Below are 25,944 nucleotides of genomic sequence, written 5' to 3'. Positions count from 1 at the left end.
ATTCCTAATAAAATATTTTTATAATTAATTTCTTGTAAAAGAACATCATATAATGAATTTATATTTATACATATATACCAGTTTAACAATTTGTTATAAACAGTTAAAGATAAACAATTTTTATAACTAATTTACTTAGTTATGAACAATTTATTATAAAAAATTTTTATAAATAGTCTTTTACAAATTTACATTATGCATTACCATTTGTTAATAATATATCAGAAGTGCAACATGTTTCTAAAAACATATGAACGAGAAAATTATTAATAAATAAAGTTATTAATAAATTAATAAACATTTGAGCTTTTGTGAAAAGCACAATTTAGAATAGTGAAAAACATATTTTCAAAAACAATATGTTAGATTAAAGGCTCTGAGAACGTATACATATAAACGAGTATTTACTTTTCATCGATCGAATACAATTTCCGTTGTTGAAATTTTTATTTAACTTTACTTATATCTCCATTGTGAAAATTTTATTAGACGATACTACACTGAGAAAGACTCCAGAAGGGTTAGCCGTTGCGAATTTTAGTTTTCTACCCTTCCGATATAGCTATAGTTCCTGACCATGAAGTTCGAGCGTAGATCGCCGGCCAATTCCCGTAATCTCTATTTTCTTTCTCCACTTACAGTACGCGTGCTCGAATGAATCCGGTACGAAATTTGAGAAGCTAGGGAAAACGTAGGATCGACTCTGAAGTGGAAACTTTTGGAAGTGGTATTCGTCCTTATTGAGAATTTGAGAAAATAATGAAATATTCGAATCGTCCACAATGAATTTTAAAATTCATTATCGAATTTCATATTTCATTTCTAACGTAAAAAACGTTTGCTATATCTAAGATATTCGACGTTCATTCTTATAAATTTTGTCATCCTATTTATTTTTTATTCATTTTCCCAAATGTATCATTTTATTTAAACGAGATCTATTTGTATTGGCATCGATTTTATCCTCGTTTAACAGATATCTACACATATCGATCTTATATTTATTCGTCTTGTTTCGTTTTTTGATCGATTGTTCAAAATTAACTAAAGACTCAATTATCTTTATCCGTACATTACCAAGGCTATCCTCATCAGAAGAATCGCGTGAAGTAGTAATTTGAAGTAGTAATTGAAAGAATGCCCTGAAGATAATGCGTACCACGCAAAGGAAAGGATTGACGGATGACAATTATTACTCGGGGAAAGTGTCAGACATTCGAAGCATCCGAAGCTCATTGGTTCGCAGCTGACGTGTACAAGGAAATGGCATTTAACGGATTAAAAGCGTGCTTGCAGAGTGCTAACGTGCGAGCGTTCGATAACGGCAGGCTAACGCTACGATTTTTCGCACGGTCGACTACTTTTTCGAACCGTCTGCGCGTTAACAGCCAACCGGACTTATCGATTTCGAACAAAAGCACCTCTCGCTCTCTCTTCGAACCACCACCATCGCCACCTCGTCCTCCTCCTCCTCCTCCTCCTCCTCCTCCACTCCCTCTTCCTCGTCCTCCTCCTCCACTCTTTTTCCTCCTCCTCCTCCTCCTCCTCCTCCTTCTTCTCCTGCCGGCGCTTTACGCTCTTTTCCCGACTTTTTTTTTGCTGCTACTGCTGCTGCTCGCAAATTGCTTTTCTCCTCGATAAGATCTATCCGCGAAGGCTTCCATTTCGGTTATCGCTGCCATTCGAGTACCTTTACTCCTCTGCGTTCCAGCGAAGGTCGTCGAGAGATATCGAGATATTTCTTCTCGAATATCGCGATACGTTTCCTTTTAAAATATTACTCGACGATATTTCGTAGTATGGAAATCGGAATGCTTCGTCGAGAATACCTTGACGGAAATTATAGGATTCCGTTTTAACCCTTTGAAAATATACTAACCCCATCTAGTCGAGGTTATTTGTTGAAATTAAAGTTGATTGTGGACACTCATAATTATATGTAATTCGAGGAGATTTCTCATACTCATGGTAGGAGGTAATGATAGTAGTAGCTTTGATTGCTCGATATTGATGCATATATGCTGTTATTGACAGTATTCTACGCGGATAATATTGATCAGAGACCTAATGTATGCACCTAAGTTACTGTAGGTAATTAACTACCTTGAAATTGTATTGCAAAGCTAATTTATTGACAAATAGATTATTCTATTTATTAATAGTGAATATTCTTACAGATGTTTATCCATGAAAAATTAAGAATTTAAGAATCTAAAATTATTCATTATCTCTGATGTTGAAAATTTATTTGAAGAAAATTTACGAACCGAAATATTAAAATGAAACTAAATATTAATGCATTTGCTACCAGAATCGCAAAACTTTATTAATTCTACTACTTTCCTTCCTCTAAACGTACTACGTCCAACGGTTAGTAAAGCGTAAATTTTTAATACACGCTTGCCATTAACTTATGTAGGTATGTATAATAAACGGCTTGTATAGGAGCATCTGCCCGATATCATGGCACATAAAACCTCGTAATTAAACGGTGAACGCGTACGTCCGGAAAAGCTCTTGCTCCAGGGAATTTTGCATATTTTAAGTTAAACGCTGTATTCGCGATCGAATGGAAGAGGATAACTCGAAAAGTTTCGTGAAATTCGTATGCTGTAGAAGATTTCGAGATATCAAGCGCGATACGTGTACGCCTAGAAGCGCGCGTGTACGTTATCGTACTGTGAAAGTTTTTATAAGAAAATCGTTTAGCTCGCATCTACGTGTATGCGGCTACGAAAATCGGTAGAAAGAAAGAGAGAGAGAGAGAGAGAGAGAGAGAGAGAGAGAGAGAGAGAGAGAGAGAGAGTTACGAAAAACAAAAAGACAAGGAAGAGAAGCACCTATTCATACGCGAGTCTTGGCAAGAACGCTAAAAATCATTTATTGCAGTAGATATTTGTTTCGAGGCCACGAAATTGAAAAAGAAATTGGTATTCTCGCTTTCAGGAAGATAAACTTGTAGCCGTGGTAAACTTTATACACTCGATTTAAAAGTTATTTCGAGCAGAGACGTGAGTAACGTTTATGATTTTTAATGAGATTTTATCTTTCATGTGTTACTTTTTTATTTGTTACACAAGCGCTGAAAGACAAACAAGTACCATACTTTGAAATTCCCTATTACATTTACATCGGCCTTCTTCCAAAAAGTTTTGCACAAAATATTGGACAAACAAATCGGATGAAAGAAGATGATAGTGGGGAGACGGCTGTTTCGTAGTATACCGGTAACGCGAAATAATATTTTTTGGTTTATCCACAAAGGAAGAACTCGTGTCGGAATCCAGGTCGCCGCTGGAAAATCTCCGCTGGTCGTTCGTTACGTTCTCGTCTAGTTGTTCATCGCTCTTTCGCTTTGCGAGATATCGCAACGTCACGAGCTATGCGAACGCTAGTAAAAGGATGAAAAAGGATGAAGGAATACGCGAATACAAGAATGGGATAGAAAAAATGAGAAACACGAAGTTGGAAATGGAAAAAAAGAAAACTAACGCGGAAAAAAGAGATAGAGAATAAGAGGGATACGGGTATGGAACATTCGTACGAAAGAGAAAGATAGAGAAAGAGAGAGGGATAGAGATATATAGAGAGAGAAGAGGAGAGGTCTCTACGTCCTGAAGCTCATAAATTTTACCGGTCTGTGAACCTCCACCGGTTCGTAACTCGTTCGACCGCGATCCGAGCTGCCAGGAGCTTCGTTGTAATTAACATAGGACGATGCGCAGTGTAAATTACGATTATGCATGATTTACCGGTCGTGATAGACCATGGTTGAGCCATCTTGCGACCGTTCCTCGTCCTTCGTTCCACATTTCCCGGCAGATTTACTTTTACGTCGACCTATTTCATATTCGATACACTTTGAATTTAATGAAGTATATTTTCGTAAAATCGATAATTTAAACGTTTCATTAAAAATATTCGACAAGAAACTATTAATTATACAATTAGCGAGATAGGAAGTATGTTGAATTTTTAAACGTTTTTAAAGTTAGTAAAATTCTTTGGTAAGTATATCGCGTGATCGGATTATTTCAAATAATTATTAATTATAAACTTTTTCCAATGTTAGGATACAGTGGCGGTGATTAAAGGTCTTTGTTCTTTATCACTTTGTCATTGTCCAAAGAATGATTCATGCGTGATATAATTTAGTAGATATGTTTTCAGACATGCAAACAGTCAATCCAATATAGAAAACGCTGATCCATCGTGGATTTAGATTCACCTAGTTACTTCAATATCATTGCATTTTGGAGATTCGTTTGTGGAGACTCGTATAGGTTGGGAACAGAATACATCGTTTCTAATTTACTAAATGCCCGAGAGGCATATCGCGTGTTCTAGTTGATAATCATTAAATCCTTTACTAATATAACTATAATAACTAATATCAAGATCACTGAGGTCGTAGAATATGAATTTTTCAATTCTTAATAATTCGAGACCAAATAAGTATTGCTACAAATATATATTTTATTTCAGGACAATTATTTGTCACAGTTCTTTTGTAAATTATTTGTCATTAAGTTTATCATTCGATCACTACGCAAATCCTTGCAGTTTAAATGGAAAAGAAGACAAGACGGAAAGTGATAGGAAAATGAGAAGTAACTAGACTTGGAAAGTTACGCGACGTAGAACTAAGAATTGTACTTGGCCTTATGCTTGATTCCGCATACGAACTTTAAATGGTTACATTAATCTACGTCTCTCTTTCCGCCTTGATTTATTTCTGTATGTCACGGACTACGGATAATCGAGTTCCGTCATTACCATGGAGATGCTTGGAATTCTACTCTCCTAATACGACATGCATTTTCTCTCTTTCTCTCTCTCTCTCTCTATCTTTTTCGATCTTTCTGTATCTTCCTTCTCATTCACCTTCCAACTCTTGCATATACTTATTCGTAGATTGCGGAAGAAACGTAACGTGAGAAGCAGATCTATTTCGATGGAAGCATGGAGTATGACGATGTATTCTTCGTCAAATTAACTTTGAATTCTCTTTCGTATTCTCGTTCGACGGTGGAAACGAAAACTCTATCGTTCGTTTTTCTCTTTTCCATTTGAGTTCTTCGTTGTCGTCGTCGCGAATAGTCACGCAGGTAGCAGTGCCATCGCGAAAGAAATTTCGTGTTTTTTATTATGGCAAACTATTCGCAAATTTATTTTCGAGGAAGTAGATTAAAGAGTAAAGGCAGCTGAAGTGGAGTGAAAATGTTAAATTTATGAAAGTGGAGCGAGCCATTACGCGTTTAAAGTAATTTACGGATATTCAACAAATGAATGGCAGTCATAAATACTTTCTGTTAGTTTCGGATGTGGACGGAAAGGATTATACGAGAAACTGGAGGATAAAGGGGTTCGTTGTTAGGACTCAGACTGATTCGCTTTTCTCGTTTCTTCAATGTTCTTTTTTGGATATGTTAACAGTGATCGATCATCCCTTATATGAGGAAAGATTAATGTCACAATTTTATTATTATTATTCTCATATATGTATGTTCTTAAATTTTAGGGGAAGAAAAAGACGGAGAGAGAAAGAGGGAGAGAATGGATCGACTAATCTCTTTCAACTATGAACCGTCTCGACCGTTATTATCAAACTTAGGTCCTATCAACGGAATTATGACACTTTCGATAATGTTGAAATTGTTTGGCGAGCGTAATTCTTGTCTTCTGATAAAGTCTTTGATTTAGATGAGTATTAGGCAGGATGAACTCAATTTCAATGCGAACGTTTCATACTTAATAAAAGAAAGAGACAAAGAGAGAGAGAGAGAGAGAGAGAGAGAGAGAGAGAGAGAGAGGGAGAGAGAGAGAAAGAGAAAGAAAGTATAATACGCTATGTTATTAGATATAATTAATTTCAACGATTTGTTATATCCAGTTCATTGATTTACTTGATTTGTATTAATTTCAGTAACATATGTCATGTTGAAATCGTTTAATACATACATCATGTTAATAATAGAAAGCTTTATGAATTATCTATCGTTATCTTTTGTTATAATTAATCATCGTAATGAATATAATTATATACGAACAAGTTTACGATACGCAAAATATCGTAAATTCTTTGAATCGTGAATTACTTGCACGCTTAAAGATAAGATACTTCTTGGAAAGTTATCGTTATATCTCCGTTTATCCCTTGGGAAACAAAAGAGAAATCCGTGCCAGAGAATTTACCGCGACGTAGAAACTGTTTGTACCGTAAAGAAGGATGGGAAGGAGAAGGCAAAAGGAGGAGAATGCAAGATTTCAAAGATGTGTCGCTTGAGCGGGCAAATCGCAACGGAAGTGCCATCGGGCGAGCATGATCGATTCGATGTTTCCTCGTCGCTAAGATTTGCGCACGCACGATGCCATTTCCTTCCTTCCTTTCTTCCATCAGTTGCTTCTTTTTCTTCTCACTTCAACGCACACACTCATATACGTGACCTACCGTACGTGTACCTTCCACATTTTTCACATATAAGCGCGTCTCCATGATTTCTTCGGTGATATGAAAACGAAAAGATCGATAGTACTTTGGCAAAATATCAAAGACTTTGAGTTATATCTTACAAAATTTTCTCTCTCTTTCTCTCTCTCTCTTTTTCTCTATTTATCTCTCTCTCTCTCTCTCTCTCTCTCTCTCTCTCTCTCTCTCTCTCTCTCTCTCTCTTTCTCTTTTTCTTTATCTTTTACAAACTCTTCTTTCTGTTTTCGTACTCGTATGTTACGTACAACCGAATGCACGAATATCTAAAACCGGAGGAGGTCCTTGTATTTGGCTTTTCTCGAGCAATCGGAACAACTGTTTGCCAACCCTACCGACCCAGAAACGCACGCGACTGCGTGGGTGCGAATTCGCCGGCAAATGTTTGCTCTCGTAGGATTCGCTTTTGGTGCACGTGCATCGACAAATTTTCCAATTCTCCGCTTCACTATCGTTCCTTCTTCCTCACTCATCCTATCCCTTTAGAGAAATCGAATGCAACTGTTTCATCTTTTTACAAACGACGAGATAATGAAGAAATGGAAACTTGCGTGAGAACGTGCATTTTATCATTTATTTTAAGATCTTCATATAAATCGGAACTATAAAACTTCATTTTAGGTATTCGATTAAAGGTCATTTATCCCAAAATTTACATCAATTATGTAAATTATGATAATCTTGTGAGAACGAAGATTTCATAATAATTTTAACGCGTTAATAACAAAGACGAATAAATGTATTCGCGTGTATAATGTGAACGTACTTTTTTTTGGATATAAAAGAACATTTTCAAAATATCGATAACATTTAATTGATATATTTTATTTGCATACAAAAAAAAAAGATGAAAATATATTTCGTTGACATTCGAACGAAACAGATAACACGCTGTATGTCACTTGTTCACATTGACGGGCATCAGAGAGAACGTTCAAGATTGAATGGAAAAACAAACGGACGGATATAAAAATAGAGAGGTGCGATGGCGTTTCTTCTGTCTCTATTTCGTCAGAGTTTCTTCGTTTCGCCCGCTCTGTTGAACACGCTCTCGAAAGAACCGCCCACTATTACCGTTTAAACGAATTTCACTCTTTACCCCAAAAAACGATTTCATTTTCAACTGTCTGTTGTATACCCATGTAAATTGACCATGAACGTATTTTTATCTTATAAATTTGAACAAGCAAATTGACGTATCTTTCATTCGTATAATAGATAAGAGTATTGGAGGATTAAAATAAAAATGAAAGTTTAAAAAATGAATGAAAAAAGATGTTGAACTTGAAAAATATAGCGATATCTTAGAAAACATTATACATAGAGACTATAATTATTAGATAGTCAAGACTTCATTGCTCTTATATAAAGATCACGTAATTATATAATACTGGCTTATTAATTGTCATATGTAAAAAATGGAAAACACATATTTATAGTTTTTTATTTATAGTTTTTAATTCATTAAGAAAATGTGAACTGACATTTGGAAAAGGATGACCGGTAGAAGAATTGTCATAAAGTGAAGATTCTTATGACTAAACTTAAAGAAGAATCCAAAAGAATTACAATTACACCATTTTAATGGCTCTAAAAGTCTTTGAATTCGATCTAGCGTAAAGTACAAAGAAAGAAACGAATTGTTACGCAATCTTCCGTGGATAAACGCAATCGATTGGAAACTCAGTAAAAAAAGAATGACTCTCTACGACTGTAGATAAATCGTGTATCTTGCATTTTGTTAGAGTTTTATTCGTTTTCTTTAAAAAATAATAGTTTGATTTCGTTCCAAATTCGGTTTTATATGGATACTATAAAAAATCGCATTATAATCGTCCGTTGATAATGTTAATAAAATCTTTATTAAAACACTGCAAATAAACACTTATCAACAGTTTGCTGAGTCACGTAAGATTGTGAGGAAAGTTTCAGATGACAAGCACATTGTAGACATAAACTCGTATTACATAACGAGACGTTACTTAGGTGTTATAATTCTTTAATTACGGAAGTATAAATCTTTCCAAAGATTTCGTGGAATTTGATAGATTGATCTGATAAATTTATATATATATTATTTATAATATTTATATATATATAATTTATATATATATTATATATATAAATTTATATATATATATATTATAATATTTATATATATATAATTAAATATAATATATATATAAAAATATAATATTACATATAATTAAATATAAATGAGATATATTGTTAAAATTGTTTCATAAATAAAGAACTTTGAAATCATAATTCATTTAAAGTCAATCATAATGCTTAGAAAGATAGTGAGATAGTAGAAACAAAGTAGATGATCATTGTGAAAGATAAATCGTAAAAAATTTACTAATTATAAGTCAGAAGACACTTGAGTATATGTATCGGTGTGATTAGATTCTGAAATAGGAACTTATTGCATGTGGAACGCGCGCGCACTGAAGCACGCAATGTATATATAGAAAACGTGTTATTCGAATGAGTTTGTTATCGTGAATAGTGCGATCGAGCCGTAGTATACCTACCTGTGGATAAGAAACTCAATCGGAAGAGTCGTTTTCTCAAGACTGTGTGGATCTACTGTGAACTATTTTATTCAGACGTTTATTTTTCTCCGATTGCAGCATCATACCGCGTTTATTTAAAAGTCAAGAAGAAAAAAGAGATAATCATGAAATCATTAATCGTTACTATAGTGGCATGTCTTTTGACTCTCAACGTAGGACTTAGTAGTAGCGCAAAAATTTTAGTTATCATTTCAATTCCTTCTTATAGTCATCAAATTGCTTACCAGTCTATCTGGAAAACTTTGAGCTTATTAGGTCACCATGTTACCTTGGTAACTAGCGATCCACTCCCCGAAAAGAATCTGACCAATTTGAGACAAATAGACCTTAGTTATAATTATAAGCACATACAAAGTATTAACTTTCTAGAAATGAAAGGCAAATACTCGTGGCAGAATATCATGAAAATGTATTTCTGTGAAATATCAAGTATTTTAGCCGAAAGTATTTTTAATCATCCTGATTTCAAGAAGATCTATACACCTGATAGTGGCGAAAAATTCGATCTTATCATAACCGAAGCTATTATAACGCCGGCCATTTACGCTTTTGCGCACAGATTCCAAGCTCCTTTGATAGGTAAGTTTGGGAAAATTTTTTCAAAAGTTAAAGAAGTACACATGACTAAATATCAGTTTGTTAATCTACGAAAAAAGAAATAAGTTAAATTGTGAATAAGTTAAATTATCGTCAAAAGAAAACCGAATAAGTTAAACGTCTTATCTTTTTGTTTAGAATATTCAATTGTTTCAGTAATTATTAATTCATTGCATGACTGTGTATATTTGCAAATTACTTCAACATGTAATTAAACTAAGAATACGACATTTTTTTAAACAAACCTTTGTCCCTAACAATTTAACATTTTTATCAGTATTTTTTCAATAATTATTTAGAAGAAACTTACTAATTCTTATATAAGCATGTATGACACAGGACTTTGTCGTTAATGATATGATAAGGTATGATAAGAATCGATGAGTTTTATTATGATTCTTATAAAATTCGTAGGAAAATTGTATTCTGAAAGGAATCATTTTACGTCTACTAATTGAAAAATTATGTAAATAATATTTGTATTATAGGTCCTATTAAGATTATTTTCTTCTTATAGAATAGAGTTAATATTATTTTAGATAATTTTATAGAATGAAGTTAAAATTATTTTAATCTCATATCTACTCTACGATATATCTACTCTAGCTAGAAAAATACTTATTCATTTTTATATATACTTTTATTATTTGCTAAATATTTTTCATAAAGTTCTGTAATAAAATTAGTAAAGCCTTGTTTGAAAAATTTTACGTTCGATTTTATATAATTTGATATAATGAGTGGATAAGGTAATTAATATTATAATAAATAATTTGTTATGATTTTTTTTATAAGAAAAGGTAACGCAAAATTAATATTTTTTATTACTAATATAATTATAAATAATAAAATTTTAAAATATTTTGAATGAAATTTTAAAACAATTCTTATTGTCGTATTTCTATTGTGTTTCTATTAAATTTCAAATTCGTTTTCATTTTGTATCTCATATCTCGGAATAAGGATCTTGTTAAAAGGACTCAAAAAATTTTTCTTGTCTTAAATCTTTATTTTTATTTTCCATCTATTAAATTTTGACAATTCTATAATATGTGTATAGGTACGTATTCATTAGGCTTTTTGCAAATGTCTCATTTTGCTTTTGGTAATCCATTGTTACCATCGCATCCTTCAACCTGGGATATTAACGTCACTGGTCCGAATATAGCCTTTTGGACAAGAGTATGGAATTACATCTTAACATGGTGGCACATACACGTAGATTGTCATAACATATTCTATAAACCGCAACAAGAAATTGCAGAAAAATATCTAGATAATATACCTTCTATCATAGAATTACAAAAGAACATGAGTATCATACTTGTTAATCAGCAAGAAGAAATTTCATATACCAGGCCCAACGTTCCCAATATTATACATTTTGGTGGTTTACATATAAGAAATAATTTGAAACCTTTGCCGAAGGTAATTTTTTGTGTAATTCATTCAATACTTTCTTTCTTTTATTACAGTGTTCCGACATGTTCTCTTTCATCATAGTTAGTTTTAAGTCAAGTATAATAGATATTAAATCTTTCTAGGCATTACAAGAATTCGTAGATAATGCATCGAATGGTTTCATTTATGTTAGCCTTGGAACAAACGTACATCCAGACATGTTCCCAGAAAATTTAAAAAATATATTTTTCAATACTTTATCAAATTTACCGGTAAAGGTTGTGTGGAAATTTACGGAAGATTTTCGAAAAATATCTGACAATATTTATATTGCAAAATGGTTTCCACAACAGGAGATTTTAGGTAATATAATTTAGTGATTTAGAAGTGATTTTTCAATATCTTTCATCGTTACGAGTTTATATATCCTATGGATAATAATTAACATCTTTGCATTTTATATGTTACAAAATGAAAATATAGCACATCCGAACTTGAAGCTGTTCATTTATCAAGGTGGACTTCAAAGTACGGAAGAAGCTGTATATTCTGGTGTACCTCTTGTTGGAATACCAGTATTAGCTGATCAAGACATGCAAGTTAATAAGATGGTGAGTTTAGGGGTATGCAAGAAAGTCGATATTTTAGAAATTACGAGAGAAGTTTTAAACGAAGCAATTATAGAGGTCTTAAATAACAAAAGGTAAATTTATAATTATAACAAGCTCTCTAAAAATCAGAGAAATTTTAAGTAAATTTCTCTGATAAGAGAAGGATAAAGGGTAATAATAATATTTCTTCTTCAGTTATAAAGAAAATATGATGAATCTTAAGAAATGCATTGAAGATAAACCACTTTCTAACTTGAAGAAGGTCATTTGGTGGATAGAATATGTTATTCGTCACAAAGGTGCGCCTCATCTGCGTTCTAGTATTGTGGATGAACCTTGGTATCAAAGATACGACACTGATGTCATCGCCTTTTTATCTATTGTATTGTTTATCATCGCTCTCCTTAGCTTATATATCGTTTATAAAATACTACTAGTTATTATAAAATATTACATAACATCAGTGACAGATAAAAAGATGAAAAAAAATTAATTAAATGAACATAAATGAAAAAATAATATATATATATATATATATATATATATATATATATATACACATGAATTTTGAACTTTTTAGATAAGATAGCAGGCGGAATCGGCAAGAAAATATAGAAACTGAAATTAACATATATAAAAGGCTCTAGTGTTATCTTCATATCATTTATTTAATAATATTTCATTTTTATTTTAATGAATTTTATAAAAATTCTGTTATCATACGCAAGCGCCAAGCGTCGGTTTATCGATCGCATAGAAATTTCATGAGACACAACGTATCGAGAAAAACGGGGCCATTGCGACTATGCGAAAAGGACGGTTATATTTGGTAAAGCACTGGAAATTTGTACAAGAATGTTATCATTTACAAACTATATTCCAGAAAAATGATGAAGTTATAGATAAAATCATCGGGAAAATTGACTCATCGCGTCCATGAAAATTTCCATAGTTACATAAGAATATGTTAAGTGCTAGTTAATTTGCAAGAAAAGACTATACAATTTCCATCATTTAACATATTGATATTACTTATCGTAATATATGCTACATGATGCGTATAAATTTCATGAACTTCAAAATGTTGAATTCGAATTATTTTTATAAATTTATTTAATGATTACATCGCATTTATATTTTCTTGCATATAAATAACACACAATATACATAATGAGGAATGAATTTTTCTTTTAATCTACCGAATAAAGAGAAGATAAAGATCAAAGAAAGAGAAATGAGCTGATTTTCTTAAGTTTTATTAAAAAGTTCCATTACAAATCAAATGATTCAAATCGATAAAATTCTAAATTGGACTGTAAGATTACAATGCTTCGATTACAATGCTTCTTCGTCAAAGAGTATTTGTATATAAGACAAAAAGAAGATGGAAATGAAGAAAGAGGAAGAGAGAGAGAGAGGAGGGGGAGGAGAGAGAGGAAGAGAGGAAGAAAAAGAAAGAGAGAGAGAGAGAGAGAGAGATAAGAAAAAGCAATGAAATCTTTTCGTACAAGTAAAATTTATTTTTTCAATTTATCATCGTGGATTACGCTTCGAAAACAATTTAACCTCCCCGATAAAATTTTCTAAAGAAAGAAAGATAGATAGATAGATAGAGAGATAGAAAAATAAAGAGAGAGAAAGAGCGAGAGAAAGTGTAAGTAAAAGTAAAAACGATGTAGGAAGACGCAAGGGAGATCGTCGTAACTCCGGCATCGAAGATTTTACGATGTGACAGCGACAGAGAAACGAAGAGGCGTATCAAAAGATTTCCAATGTCCGTGTCGTTTACTCTATCCTTTCGCTAGGAACTCTCCGTACCATTATCAGTAGAAATCCTTTTTTATTCTTGATGTAGCATTCCCGAGAGGTTATCAGAAGGAAAGAAAGAAAGAAAGAGAGAAAGAAAAGAACATTGAGACCAAAGAGAGAAAAGAAGATATGTATAAAGGGCTTCACTCGAAATTCACCTTCTAGAAGGATTTAATCGTTTCTTCGCTCGACAGTATTTCCTTTCGCTTTCTTTCTTTCCTTATCTTTAAATCCATCTTACGAAAGATGAAAATCTTTAAAGGGCTCGCTTAAATGTCATGAACCGATAATGGCGCGAAAGTTATTTGTCGCGAAGATCAACTGAAAGATCACAAATAAAGTGGTGGCTGACTCGACGAAAGTATTTACGCGAAAGAAGAAAATAGAGAGAAAATTAAGGAAGTGAAAGAATAAGAGATAAAGAAGGAAAGAAGTAAAGCTATACCATGATTTCGTTTGGTGCAATTTAAACGCCTGTTGTTTGCGTGTCGTTATGGAAAAAGTTTCACAATTACTACGGGCGAAGACGATTGTGTCTTCTTCTTTCTCTTTCTTTCTTTCTTTTTCATCTTCTTTTTGTTTATTTTTGCGGTTCACAAATAGCAACTTTAATTTGATTCGGTTTAATTGTAAAACGAGAAGTTATGCCTCGAGAAAGAGTTCATGTTGTTATTTTGATATCATATTAAAAAAGATAAACGACGTTCGATTTTTTCGGTCTTTGTTAATATCTTTTGCAAATGTTGTATATTTTTATAGGATGAATTTTTTCTTTTATATCAATGGACGTTATTACGTGAAATCAGCCAAGTGTGATACAATCGAGTAAATAAATAGACATGACAAATAATTACTGTACATTCGACGTTGATTTCATTTATGTGGTATACACGATGTGGTTAGTTGATTTACAGAGGTATGGAATTGTAGATATTCGATTCGTTTTCGGTAACCATGGTTAAATTTAATAGCCTATAATGTAATTATATAGATATTACATCGTAGAAATGTAATTCAATTTTGCGGTGACGATAAAAGCATCAATTTAGAATAAACGTGGAAAAAAACGAATGAATGTACTTTCACTTATTGGATACACTCATCATTATCCATATAATAATTTCCAACAAGATCTTAGGTTTTTAAAATAAGTTTCATTTAAAATAAATTTCGTCCATCTGTTTAAGTTCAAAATTTAAAAGAAACACGTTTCAGTATTTGTGGATTTTCTAGAACATATTGTCTTATAGAATCGGTGTAATCCAAAGTGCTATACTATCTTCTGTGGTAAATTTTTTGGTGGAGCGATTTTGTAGCTGTCGCCCGAGGCATCGACGAACGTGATATGGATACGTGTATAGTGTTACCCAAGATAATTACGCGAGATTTTGCTTGCCGAAGCACGATCTGTTATTTCCTAAACCCTTTTACTCTTTTTCTTTTTTCTTACCCGCCAGCTGCAACCGCAACAGAAAGCTATATAAACGAAAATGGCCTCTCTTTCTCTCTCGTATGTCTGTAGAGAGCTTTTGTTTAACTCCTTATTCCGTGATACGAGATTCAATCTATTTTCTTTCTCATAAATTCAACTATTCCTCTCGTTGATTCATTGTATTATTTAACTTCTTCCTTGTTTAATCATTTTCATCGTTTTTTCTAGTTTAAAAATTAATTTTAATGTGCAGTTACCACTATATACATATAATGTATGTATATTTCTATAATCTTTATATAAAAGATCTAAAATGTATTGTTCTTTTATTTCGTGATAATCATTTAAAAAAAAATTGAGTTGTTAAATTCGGGTAAAGAAAATATAGCACACTGTAAGATTATATGTATCATCGTTCAAAAATGAAACCTTTTTCTTCATTCTTTCTCATATAATAATTTCGTTGAACCAATTTCTAGATATGATCAACAGATGATTCTATAGTATTCTGTATTATTTATTCTAATTAGTGATGATTATTTAACAAAAATATATGATTTCAGTTTAATTTTAAAAAATATATACTATTTAAAATAAAGGGTATATTTAAAATATAACTCTAATATATGTGTATCGGACTCTTTAGTTTAGTAAGAGCACTTTAGCTCTATAGTTTAGTACTTTTTGATTCTTCAGTTCTGACTTAATACTATACCCTTTGATTTTAAATTTGATTGATCTCTATAGTCTTTGATTATTTAACTATGATTGTACTTATTATCATTCAAAGATCATTCATTCATTCACAATCTCTTATCGCTTGTTGTTTGTATATACATGCAAATATTCTTATCACATTGTTCTCTTAAAAGTAGTCGTTCACTTAAGAGTTCCTTTATAATTACTACTTCATTTACTTCAGAGCAAATAAATTTTCCAAATCCATTTGAAAACAACTTCGAGAATGTTTACTTTTAGATAAGCATGTACATTGAGAGCTTACTATCAGATAGAACTCGCAGAATTATATTCATTTGAGATTTGTTCATATTTATCTACGTTTATATTTTCTGCAATTTGTTTTGTATAATAAGCGTGAGATAACGTCCAAATTTATCGGTTCAATATTGAATTTACTTCATATATTGTCATTAATTCGAAAGTCTCATATTTACTTCATTTTTTTCTTGCAGGCATTTTCGTATTACTACTCTCTGATAGCTACTGTTAGAATATAAATCCGATTCATATTTCTAAGAGAGCTCTTTGATAATAACATTCCTTTGTTTCCGTTTGAGAGCATGTTACAACGTAATCGTTTTCAAATATGTAATTACTCTTAAACACAGTATTTATTAGCAAGAAATACTTTCGTGAGCAACTCGCGATAAATTTACATCCATATGGATCATTGCCTTATTATTCATTCTTAGAATTGATTGTCTTTTGTATATAACATTCTTCCTTCACATCACGCATATTGCTTTGCCTATACACTCTTTATCCACTCGAGACATATCATTTTTGTTCACACTCATTCCTTCATGCATGCGAGAATACTGTTAGTTAAGAGGCTTACTCAATAGATATTAATGCATTCCACTCGATTAGGGTACGTTGCTAAGGAACGTTAGAGGAGAAGGAAGAGAAAGCGCTAATCGATGTAGAATTTCGCACTTACACCCATGGTGACTTGTCGACGGCCATTAATTATTGTCGCCATTAGTAAGCTAATTTCCAAGTAATTATACTAATTTCTAAGGTAATCAGACTGGGAAATGTTGGATAATTTTTAAACGTTCTAATTGACTATGAAAATTGTTAAACCATTTATGATAAGTGAGTTGTCAATATGTCTTAATGGCTAGCATAGTTCTGCATAAATTAGTAATACTTGATTAGTGACGATAACGTCACACATAGACGTTACACATACGTTCAATTCTAATAGTAAACAGGTGTTAGTGATTAGCAAGTTCAATTTATCATCAACGATTAAGCACAAGTCACATAATTTCTGCAATTTAATTATTATTTATGATTCGAGTATGGATGATTACTATTATTGTTATTGACTTATTTCTAGACTCACTATTGTCTAAAACTAGGAATGATAAATATCCTTAAAGTCTTCTTTTACATTAAATTACTATTTAATTAAATTTATAATTATATTTTAAAATTAAAAATAAAAGACGAATTTGAAATGTTTCACAATTGTTATTTAATAGAAATATTATATAGTAATATGTCAAAGAATAATGAAAATAATTCAATATATTCTTTCGTATTCTTAGCATTTCTTATGAAAAATAATAATAGTTATAAAAAGCTTGCGAATAGAACCCGGAAAAAGACAGAAAGTTACAAAGATTCGTCGTCCGATTCGGCAAACATTTAGCTCGTTAATCGGAAGATCGGTCTCAACTCGATTTAAAACGTTTCTTCTCAGTACGATGACGGAGATTAAATCTTTTTTGTTTCATCTTCTTCCTTCACTTTTCTGTTTTCATCGGAAATCGAAGATGGGAATTTCATTTCCTAGTTGACTAACGAAGTTTACCGTCTACTTTCTCTTTTGTCACTTCCTAACGATTATATAATATACTTGAATAAAGACAGTAGTACCAGCTGATATGGACAAATTTATCGATAAATGCAAATACTAAAGACTAGATAACATATAATGATATATTAAGGTCATCTTTCAAATGCAATATTTGTTCGCTGAAATTTATAATCAAGCGCTAATCGAGTTTTCTCTAAGGACAGATTTTATCTTTAATGATCAATCACACATGTTGTATACTATTGCTGTAGATGCTGATTGTAGATGCTGATATACAGTGATGCTTAGATAGAGGAAATAAATCATGTCAAATACATATATATGTCCAACATTTTAGATTATTATCGACAAATTAAATTTATGATTTCTCCAAATCATAATAACTTGGAATTTCAACGAAAGATACTTAAAAGATATTAGTCTGATTCAGTGAAACATACATAATATATCGTGAAGTATATTTATTATATAACAAATGTATAACATTATGTAATACATACATATAGAACATTCTTTTTTTCAGTATAATATTTGCAGTTTAATAAATATGAATAATTTAAAAGTATATTATAATAACAAATTATAATATTTTACTTAAAAAAAAATACATATTTTCCATTAACGAACAGATACGACATCGTATTCGTTTGTATTTGGTGCAAAATTAGTTATTTTTCGTTGTTTAATTACGTTTTTATACCACTCCATTGACATTTTGGGAGTTCTCGTTTTGTTGGGAGATGCGAAATCAATTTGGACAAGACCGAACTTTTCACTGAAACAAAAAGTATCAAACATTTGAAAAAATACTAAAAGTAAATAATTTTTATTTTTTGTTTTAAATTAGTAATAAATATTACATGTAACCATTTTCCCATTCAAAATTGTCTATCAAACTCCAAACTGTATAACCTTTGATGTTACAACCATCTTCGTATATAGCTTGCAGCATAGCCTTGAGATACTCAGAAAAATAGTTAATTCTTATTTTGTCCGACAATTTACCATCGTCGGAAACACCATTTTCCGTAATAATAACCGGTGGATTGTTGTATTCATTTTTTATCGCATTAAGAATCTTTCTAAATCCCTCAGGAACTATCTAAAAACAAAATTTCAGACTTTCAGCACTGTCCATTCACGGTACTACAATTCAGTATGTTTTGTAAGTCTATTTACTTATAATTTACTTCAAAGATTAGTAATTTTTTATTTGACAAATGAGAGAAATCGATAAAGTTTCATTGTAATATTCATCGAAATCTTAAATTAACAGAAAATATTATAAATGTTAAATATATTAACAAAATGATAGATATTCTTGAAGTATGAGATCCGATTACTTTTATTTTTATTTTATCAAAGAGAAAATTCATTAAATATTCAATAAATTTATCAAGAAGAAGCTATTAGTATCGTGGCATGAAAAGTCAAAGTTGAATGTCATAAAAATTATCAGGTTCACGGTCGAGAAGTGTATCTATTAAAAACTATACTATTGATTTTCTATTCCCCTTTGATATCAATTTTCTTTTCATCGAATACACTCGCACTGCTTAACAAAGAATCAATTATGAACAATTATACTGTGGAAATCTTGTTTATAACAAGCATACAATCATGATCAAGCTTCGAGCGTTCTTCCACGGGTTAAACATCATCCATGAATTATGTACTATATAATGTATATGTATAAATTATTCATAAGAAGAGACTTCTGATAATCGTTACATTTAATTGCAGAAAATGTATATCTCGAGTAAGAAAAGAAAAAAAGAAAAGAAAAAGAAAAATATAGAAAAAAAATCGTTAAATGTGTTCGATAGATAGTTCGATCGAAAGAAAATCTCTTTATGACAATATATTAGAATTACGAATTAGTGTTTATAAAGATATCGTTTAAAGTTGACCTTTAACCATGACGAACCAGAGGATGGCCATTTCGGATCGTAGCTGAATTTAATTCCGCTATCTCTATACCAAGTATCGTTCGGTCCCTTCGGTACAATTTCAACGAGATTAGAAGTATAATGATTTAAGGCAAAAAAGTCTGAAGTTCCTCTGCGTTAAAAAATATATTGAAGCATGTGTTATCGTGAATATAATAGTGTTAAATTATTGTAATATCATTCATCAATTAAAATAATTCATACATATGTAAATACATATCTACCGTATATATTCAATCCATTCCGGCGTGAATTCAGGCAATCTTGATTTCGAGTATCCTTGAATCCTACTATTTTCTGCTATACGATTCTTCATTACTTGGGGATAATCACCAGTTTTCGAATAAATTGGATGACCTACCCAGCCACAAATAAATTGGAAGGCTATATCCTCTGCTGCCAAATTATTTTCATTCTTGGCGAAATACGCGGATGACGATATGACGATAGAGATCAATCCTTTTTGTTCAGATCTGAATTCTTCGTCGTACATATGATATACCTTGGCGTGAGCTTTCAATGCATTGTGCATGCACAAATAAGATCCAATTCCAGTTATATTTTTTCCTAAAATATTTAATTTTATCGTACATTTGATACATAGATATATAATTCCTATAAATTTTTATTTGATTACCTTTCAGACTTACCAGGAGCTTTCGTATGTAAACCATAACCTTCTCCACAAAATACAGCTGGTTCATTTAAGGTATAGAAAAGTTTTACTTTAGGACCGAGCTCTCTGAAAACGATTCTTGCGTAGTCAACAAAATAATCAATGATTAATTCGTTAGTCCAACCACCTAATTTTTCCATATTTTCCGGAAGATCCCAATGAAATATTGAAACGTGTGGTTGAATACCTTTTGCGAGTAATTCGTCGATAAGATTTTTATAATAATTAAGTCCATCTTGGTTTATTACGTTAGAAAAACCGTTCGGCAAGATTCGAGACCAGCTAAGTGAAAATCGATAGAAGTCCGCCTAAAATTAACGATAATTCTTCTACGATTCACTCTTTATTTTATCTACAGTTTAAAACTAATTAAATACATACACCTATGTCGCTAATTAACTGCACGTCTTCTTTATATCTGTGATACGAATCACAGGCTACGTCACCATTGCTGTTGTCTCTTATCACCCCTCCACCATTGTGAGTAAATATATCCCATGTATTAACACCTTTTCCTATAAAATATAATTATCTCATGTAATTTATACATTAATTTATAAATTTTTACCATTCTATATTTGTATCATTAAAGGAACTATTATATTTGATTTATAATTATATGGGTAGTGATTAAAATGATTAAGATTTAAAATAAATTCACAAAAATGGATTTTTTTTATTTATTTTTGTAACGATGTAACGATGTTAGTCACTTTTAATACTTTTAGGATTTTATTTATAGAAATCACGAAAAAAATTTGATCTTTGAGTGGTCTGGAATGGAATTTGAAATAGAATCTTTAGCTCTACGAGCCACTGATCTAGATCACTAAGCTGTCCAAGCCTTTGATATGAAGATATGAAGATGCTCATTCCTACAATACCATTAGTGTTCCAAGCTCCTTCAATTTGATAAGACGCAGTAGCGACTCCCAGTTGAAATCCATCAGGAAATTCCACATTCGTGAGAGCTTCAGTCTGTTTCAGTATCGATCTAAAATTGTAGATAAGCATAATTAATTTATATTATATAAAAATATTATATATATTAGATATATAAGAAATTAGTACCTACATTGCTACTAGCAACATATATACCATCACTTTAAAAAAAAAGAAACATTTAATAATCATTACGAAGTTCACTGGTCAACTAACAATGTAATAATAACTCTTCCTGCTACACGCAGATTATATTGAAGGTTATATATATTTCACTGTTATCAACATCCCAACTCAGCTGTTTTATCTTATAATTAGCCGAAGATAATATATCTTTCCTTTAAAAAAATATAATCTACTCTGCTGGAATTCAAAATTAATTATTACCTAAAATAATTATTCAACAAAAACTTATAATCAAAAATTTATTATAATCAATTCAAAAAATGTTATTTAAAGAACAGTAATAGCAGATATATAAATTTTTTTGAACAAATTACTTTTTTTTTATTATTGTATAAATTATTCATTTTATTATTGTATAAATATCTAAGTCAAAAGTAATCAGTGTTATATAATACCGGTTTATTATCTGAAAGAATCTTATAATTATCTATATTAATTGATAAAAAGAGAAAAAGATATGTAAATTGATAAGATTTGTTAAATCGATAAGAATTTTAAAGTTTCCACTTACACACATTTTTAATTCACAAAAGTGTAATGAAGTTTTCGAATGAAGATGTTAATGAATTCCTAACTAATGAATCTGGTTAAAAATAAGTATTAAAGAAAATAATTTGCTTATAACATATATCTATGCATTCTATTGTTCATATAAAAATGTATTCTATCTTAATATAAAATTATAAACATGTTTTGTCATATCTATTGTGAAATATGTTTTGACATATTTATCGTAATGTATTTCTGTTTTTATATCGCTTTCTCTTTATCTTGCTTCCCAACTTTCCATTCTTATGTTTACATACTTATATATTTTTTTGTATTTATTGAAGGTCGTTTATTTTCACCGAATTAAAAATTTCTCCCACTTACATCGTCTCATATGCTATTGTATATTGTATCATCTGTTTTTCAGCATATCGAGCATCCAAATAATCAATACATTTATATCGATATAGTTTAAAAACTTTTTTATTTCCGTGCTTCCATTTAGCGGTTTATAGAATTCTTTATCTCTAACGTTTTCAAATGTAAAATCGAGAACGTAACGATAAGTTAAGAATTTATTGAATTTTGTACCGTCATATAAATGAATATCTATTTATTTAAATGACAGTACAAAATTTTCCATAAAATAATGTAAATTCATATTCCCATCTGCTAAGCCTGATGGTCAAACTATTATAAGTCGAATTTGCTAACGTAGTATTAAATATACGAATATTTATCGAAAAGACAGTTGTTGCATTCCATGTTTCATTATAAAGCAAATTTAACTGAAATATTTATAAAGTTGAATGATCATGAATAACAACTACTACTTTTACGAATGTCCTTTTAATTGATTTGAACAATGTTCAAAGCAATGAAAATCTGAAATGTTAACTTTGATTCTCTTCTGTTATTCTCTTTCACATTCGCTATTAGTAATTTAAAAATATAGTCTCCTTTATGAAGATTTACATTCCAAGCGTGGAATTTCCATTTTCAAGGGAGCGTATTTTCAAGCTTCCATATTTTATTACTTCTCGCCACCAATGAGCAGACTTTTTCAATGTTCTCTTCCTTTCCGGATCGGTGAAATTCACATGAACGATTCCAAATGTTTGGCTGAAAAATAGAATGATTGTAATTTATCTTCCTTTCCGACTTCCCAGTATTAGAACTAATACCAATTTATCTTTGTTTGATATTATGACATTTTCGTATGATAATATATTTTGTTAATATAATTATATATTATTATATATTACTATCGTTAAAATATATTGTCATATGTGTACATGCTTGTATATCTTTCTATATTTTGAAATTTAATTACTAATTAGTTGCGTTAATTTTATTATTTCTAGTAACTTTCTATATAAATCACGTTCTATTAATTGAAATACTCAAATTGCAGTTGAATGATTTCAATTTACCTATATCCACTTGACCATTCGAAACTGTCTATTAAAGACCATAATGTATAACCCTTAATATTAACTTTATCTCGATGTATAGAAACAAGCATCTCTTTTAAGTATTTCTGATAATATGTCACTCTCTTATCATCGTCAAGAGTATTTTCGTCGGAAACACCATTTTCCGTAATGTATATGAGCGGATTATTATACTCAATTGCTAATTTTCTAAGAATGTTACCAAAGCCTTCTGGTACAATCTAAAAGTAAAGAACATATTAATATTCATCTGTAAAAGTATTAAAATTTTTAGCTTGAATTGCGATTATAACAATGCGATTAGATTAGATTAGATAAATTCACCTTCAACCACGAAGAAACAGTACTTTCCCAAGTAGGATCTTGTTCATGTATCAGTCCTTGATCGTTATAGAATGAAGGTTCTAATTTGTCGTCTCCCCGTTCAACTATCGTAGAAGTGTAGTGATTTACTGATAAAAAATCAGAAGTACCGCTGAATAAAGAAATAAATGAAGAAATTCTTGTAATCAATTACAGTTTCAATGTTTGATTAATATCGAATATTTTGATTAATTACCGAATATAATCCACCCAATTAGCTCCAAGTTCGGGTAATCGAGATCGTGGATAACCCTGTTCTTGACTCTTTATAGCAATCAATTTTTTCATTATATCAGGATAATCACCTTTTTCAGAAAATATAGGATGAAGTAACCAACCTATTGAGAATTGAAACGCTATTTCTACTGATTCAGAATCATTTTCATGCTTTGGAAAAAAATTTCTTGAATGAGCATTGATACCCAATGAGCCATTGTAAATATCTTTGAATTCTTTCTGATACATTCGATAAACACGAGCATGAGCCTTTAACATGTTCTCTGCACAAATATATTCCCCAATGCCGTGTAAAAACGATTTAGAGGGTGCATGAATTCCCGTAGTATAAATGAAAATACAGCTGTCCGATGGTTCGTTCAGTGTTATGAATTTCTTTACTTTTGGAGCAAATTCTTTGAAAACGACTCTAGCATAGTCTACGAACCAATCGATCACATATGGATTCAACCATCCACCAGCATCTTCGATCACTTGAGGATGATCCCAGTGATAGAGTGTTACAATGGGCTCGATATCGTTAGCCAACAATTCATCGATAAGATTATGATAATAAGCAATCCCATCTTTACTAACTTTATTAGAAAAACCAGTTGGCAATATTCGTGGCCAGCTTAAAGAGAAACGATAGGCCTTTATCTATTAAGTACAATATGAAATTTAAAAAATCAAAGATAAAACAATAATCGTGGTTTAGAAATCTTAATTAAGATGATCTCTAATATTTGTAATTCAATTATGCAACAATATTTCACGCTTACCCCAAGTTGTTTCATCAGAGATACATCTTCTCTAAATTTATGATACGAATCACAAGCGATATCACCGGTATCGTTATTGACGATACGTCCATTTCTTTCGTGAGAGAATCGATCCCAAACACTTTCTCCTTTGTCTATGTTTTTGTATCACAAAAGAGATAGAAAACATGAGAGAGAAAGAGAGAAGAAGATAAGTTGGAAAAGTTTCGAAGATGTAGTCACAGACTGACAGATTTGAATTTAAAAGACCTACCGCTAACGTTCCAAGCTCCTTCGATTTGGTATGCTGCTGTCGCAGCACCCAAGAGAAAGTTCGGTGGGAACCTCAGGTATTCCTCATTCTCCTCCGACAAGTTGGTCCCCTGCGTGGATCTGAAAGAGAAAAAGACAGAGGGAGAGAGAGAGAGAGAGAGAGAGAGAGAGAGAGAGAGAGAGAGAGAGAAGAAGAAGAAGAAGAAGCGTGAAAAGAGACTTTAGAATTTCGTTGGTTGAACTAGTAAGTATTTTATCGTGTATCGATCGTCCGGAAATTTCAATAAAATCCGATTTTTGAAGGAGTTTAATTTGCGGTGCAGTCTTTTCTTTTCTGTAGATTCTTCCCAAACCTAATTAATATTCAATAAGTTAGATAAAAATGCTCGAACTAGTCTTAATGTGTTATGATTTTAATATCAAACGAAATTTTACATTACAATAATTCTTTTTATTTGTTTCTTTCCAATTGCAATAACACGAAAGTAATTTTAGAATACAATAATTCTTTTTTTGCTTGTTTCTTTCTAATCGACAATAACATGAAGCTAATTTTAGATTATAATAATTCTCTTTGCTCGTTTCTTTCTAATCGGCAATAATATGAAGCTAATTTTAGATTACAATAATTTTCTTTGCTTGTATCTTTCTAATCGACAATAACATGAAGCTAATAAATCTTGATTATTTTTATAAAATTGTCTTTATTAAGTAAGATAATAAACTTACATGATGAAAACAAAGAGAATAATAAATTGGGTCGAAGTGATGAGCTTCATGTCTTTCGTTTAACTGTTAACATTGTTTCAGTAACGTCTCAAGTTAATGAAACTTAGATGAACTGTATTCATAGAGGTTATCAAGATGATTTAATACGACTAACCAAGTATATCTTATCAGTTTAAAAAGAAATTTTAAGATATTCTGTTGTTGTTACTTATGTTTATTTATAAATAAATATAATATTTACAATTTAAAGGAATTAAATACATTAAAATAACAGAATAAATCTATGAATTTAATTACTTCTACATAGATTGGAATAGTTTATCGAATCGTTTGCGATTATGAATGTAGATAAACAATACAAATAATATTATTCCTCGAAGAAGCATTTAAAAATATTTAGAAGAATTTCATTCGTCATTAA

General features: G+C 30.9%; 3 protein-coding genes across 3 annotated transcripts; 1 reads left to right on the top strand and 2 right to left on the bottom strand.

Annotated features, from left to right (window-relative positions):
• The first annotated feature begins 8,851 nt into the window (after window positions 1-8,851).
• On the top strand, window positions 8,852-12,910 carry LOC122631201 (UDP-glucosyltransferase 2-like). The gene is made up of 5 exons (XM_043816595.1): window positions 8,852-9,645; window positions 10,724-11,091; window positions 11,208-11,427; window positions 11,548-11,767; window positions 11,871-12,910. Exons 1-5 carry the CDS (start codon window positions 9,171-9,173, stop codon window positions 12,166-12,168), a joined length of 1,581 nt encoding a protein of 526 aa, XP_043672530.1. The 5' UTR covers window positions 8,852-9,170; the 3' UTR covers window positions 12,169-12,910.
• A 5,142-nt stretch (window positions 12,911-18,052) lies between these two features.
• Window positions 18,053-21,272, bottom strand: LOC122631202 (myrosinase 1-like). The gene is made up of 8 exons (XM_043816597.1): window positions 21,186-21,272; window positions 20,995-21,104; window positions 20,492-20,625; window positions 20,085-20,418; window positions 19,659-20,001; window positions 19,396-19,546; window positions 18,346-18,587; window positions 18,053-18,260 (listed from the first exon to the last, which is right to left on the bottom strand). The coding sequence occupies exons 1-8, from the start codon at window positions 21,242-21,244 to the stop codon at window positions 18,104-18,106; spliced, it is 1,530 nt and encodes a 509-aa protein (XP_043672532.1). The 5' UTR covers window positions 21,245-21,272; the 3' UTR covers window positions 18,053-18,103.
• A 293-nt stretch (window positions 21,273-21,565) lies between these two features.
• Window positions 21,566-25,624, bottom strand: LOC122631203 (myrosinase 1-like). The gene is made up of 7 exons (XM_043816598.1): window positions 25,524-25,624; window positions 24,796-24,914; window positions 24,543-24,676; window positions 23,741-24,420; window positions 23,506-23,656; window positions 23,161-23,402; window positions 21,566-22,849 (listed from the first exon to the last, which is right to left on the bottom strand). The coding sequence occupies exons 1-7, from the start codon at window positions 25,571-25,573 to the stop codon at window positions 22,699-22,701; spliced, it is 1,527 nt and encodes a 508-aa protein (XP_043672533.1). The 5' UTR covers window positions 25,574-25,624; the 3' UTR covers window positions 21,566-22,698.
• Window positions 25,625-25,944: the final 320 nt, after the last annotated feature.

Source organism: Vespula pensylvanica, chromosome 8 (assembly GCF_014466175.1).
Source record: "Vespula pensylvanica isolate Volc-1 chromosome 8, ASM1446617v1, whole genome shotgun sequence".
Classification (NCBI taxonomy): Eukaryota; Metazoa; Arthropoda; class Insecta; order Hymenoptera; family Vespidae; genus Vespula; species Vespula pensylvanica.
Note: the sequence above shows the minus strand (reverse complement) of the source record. Positions and strands in the feature narration are given on the sequence as shown.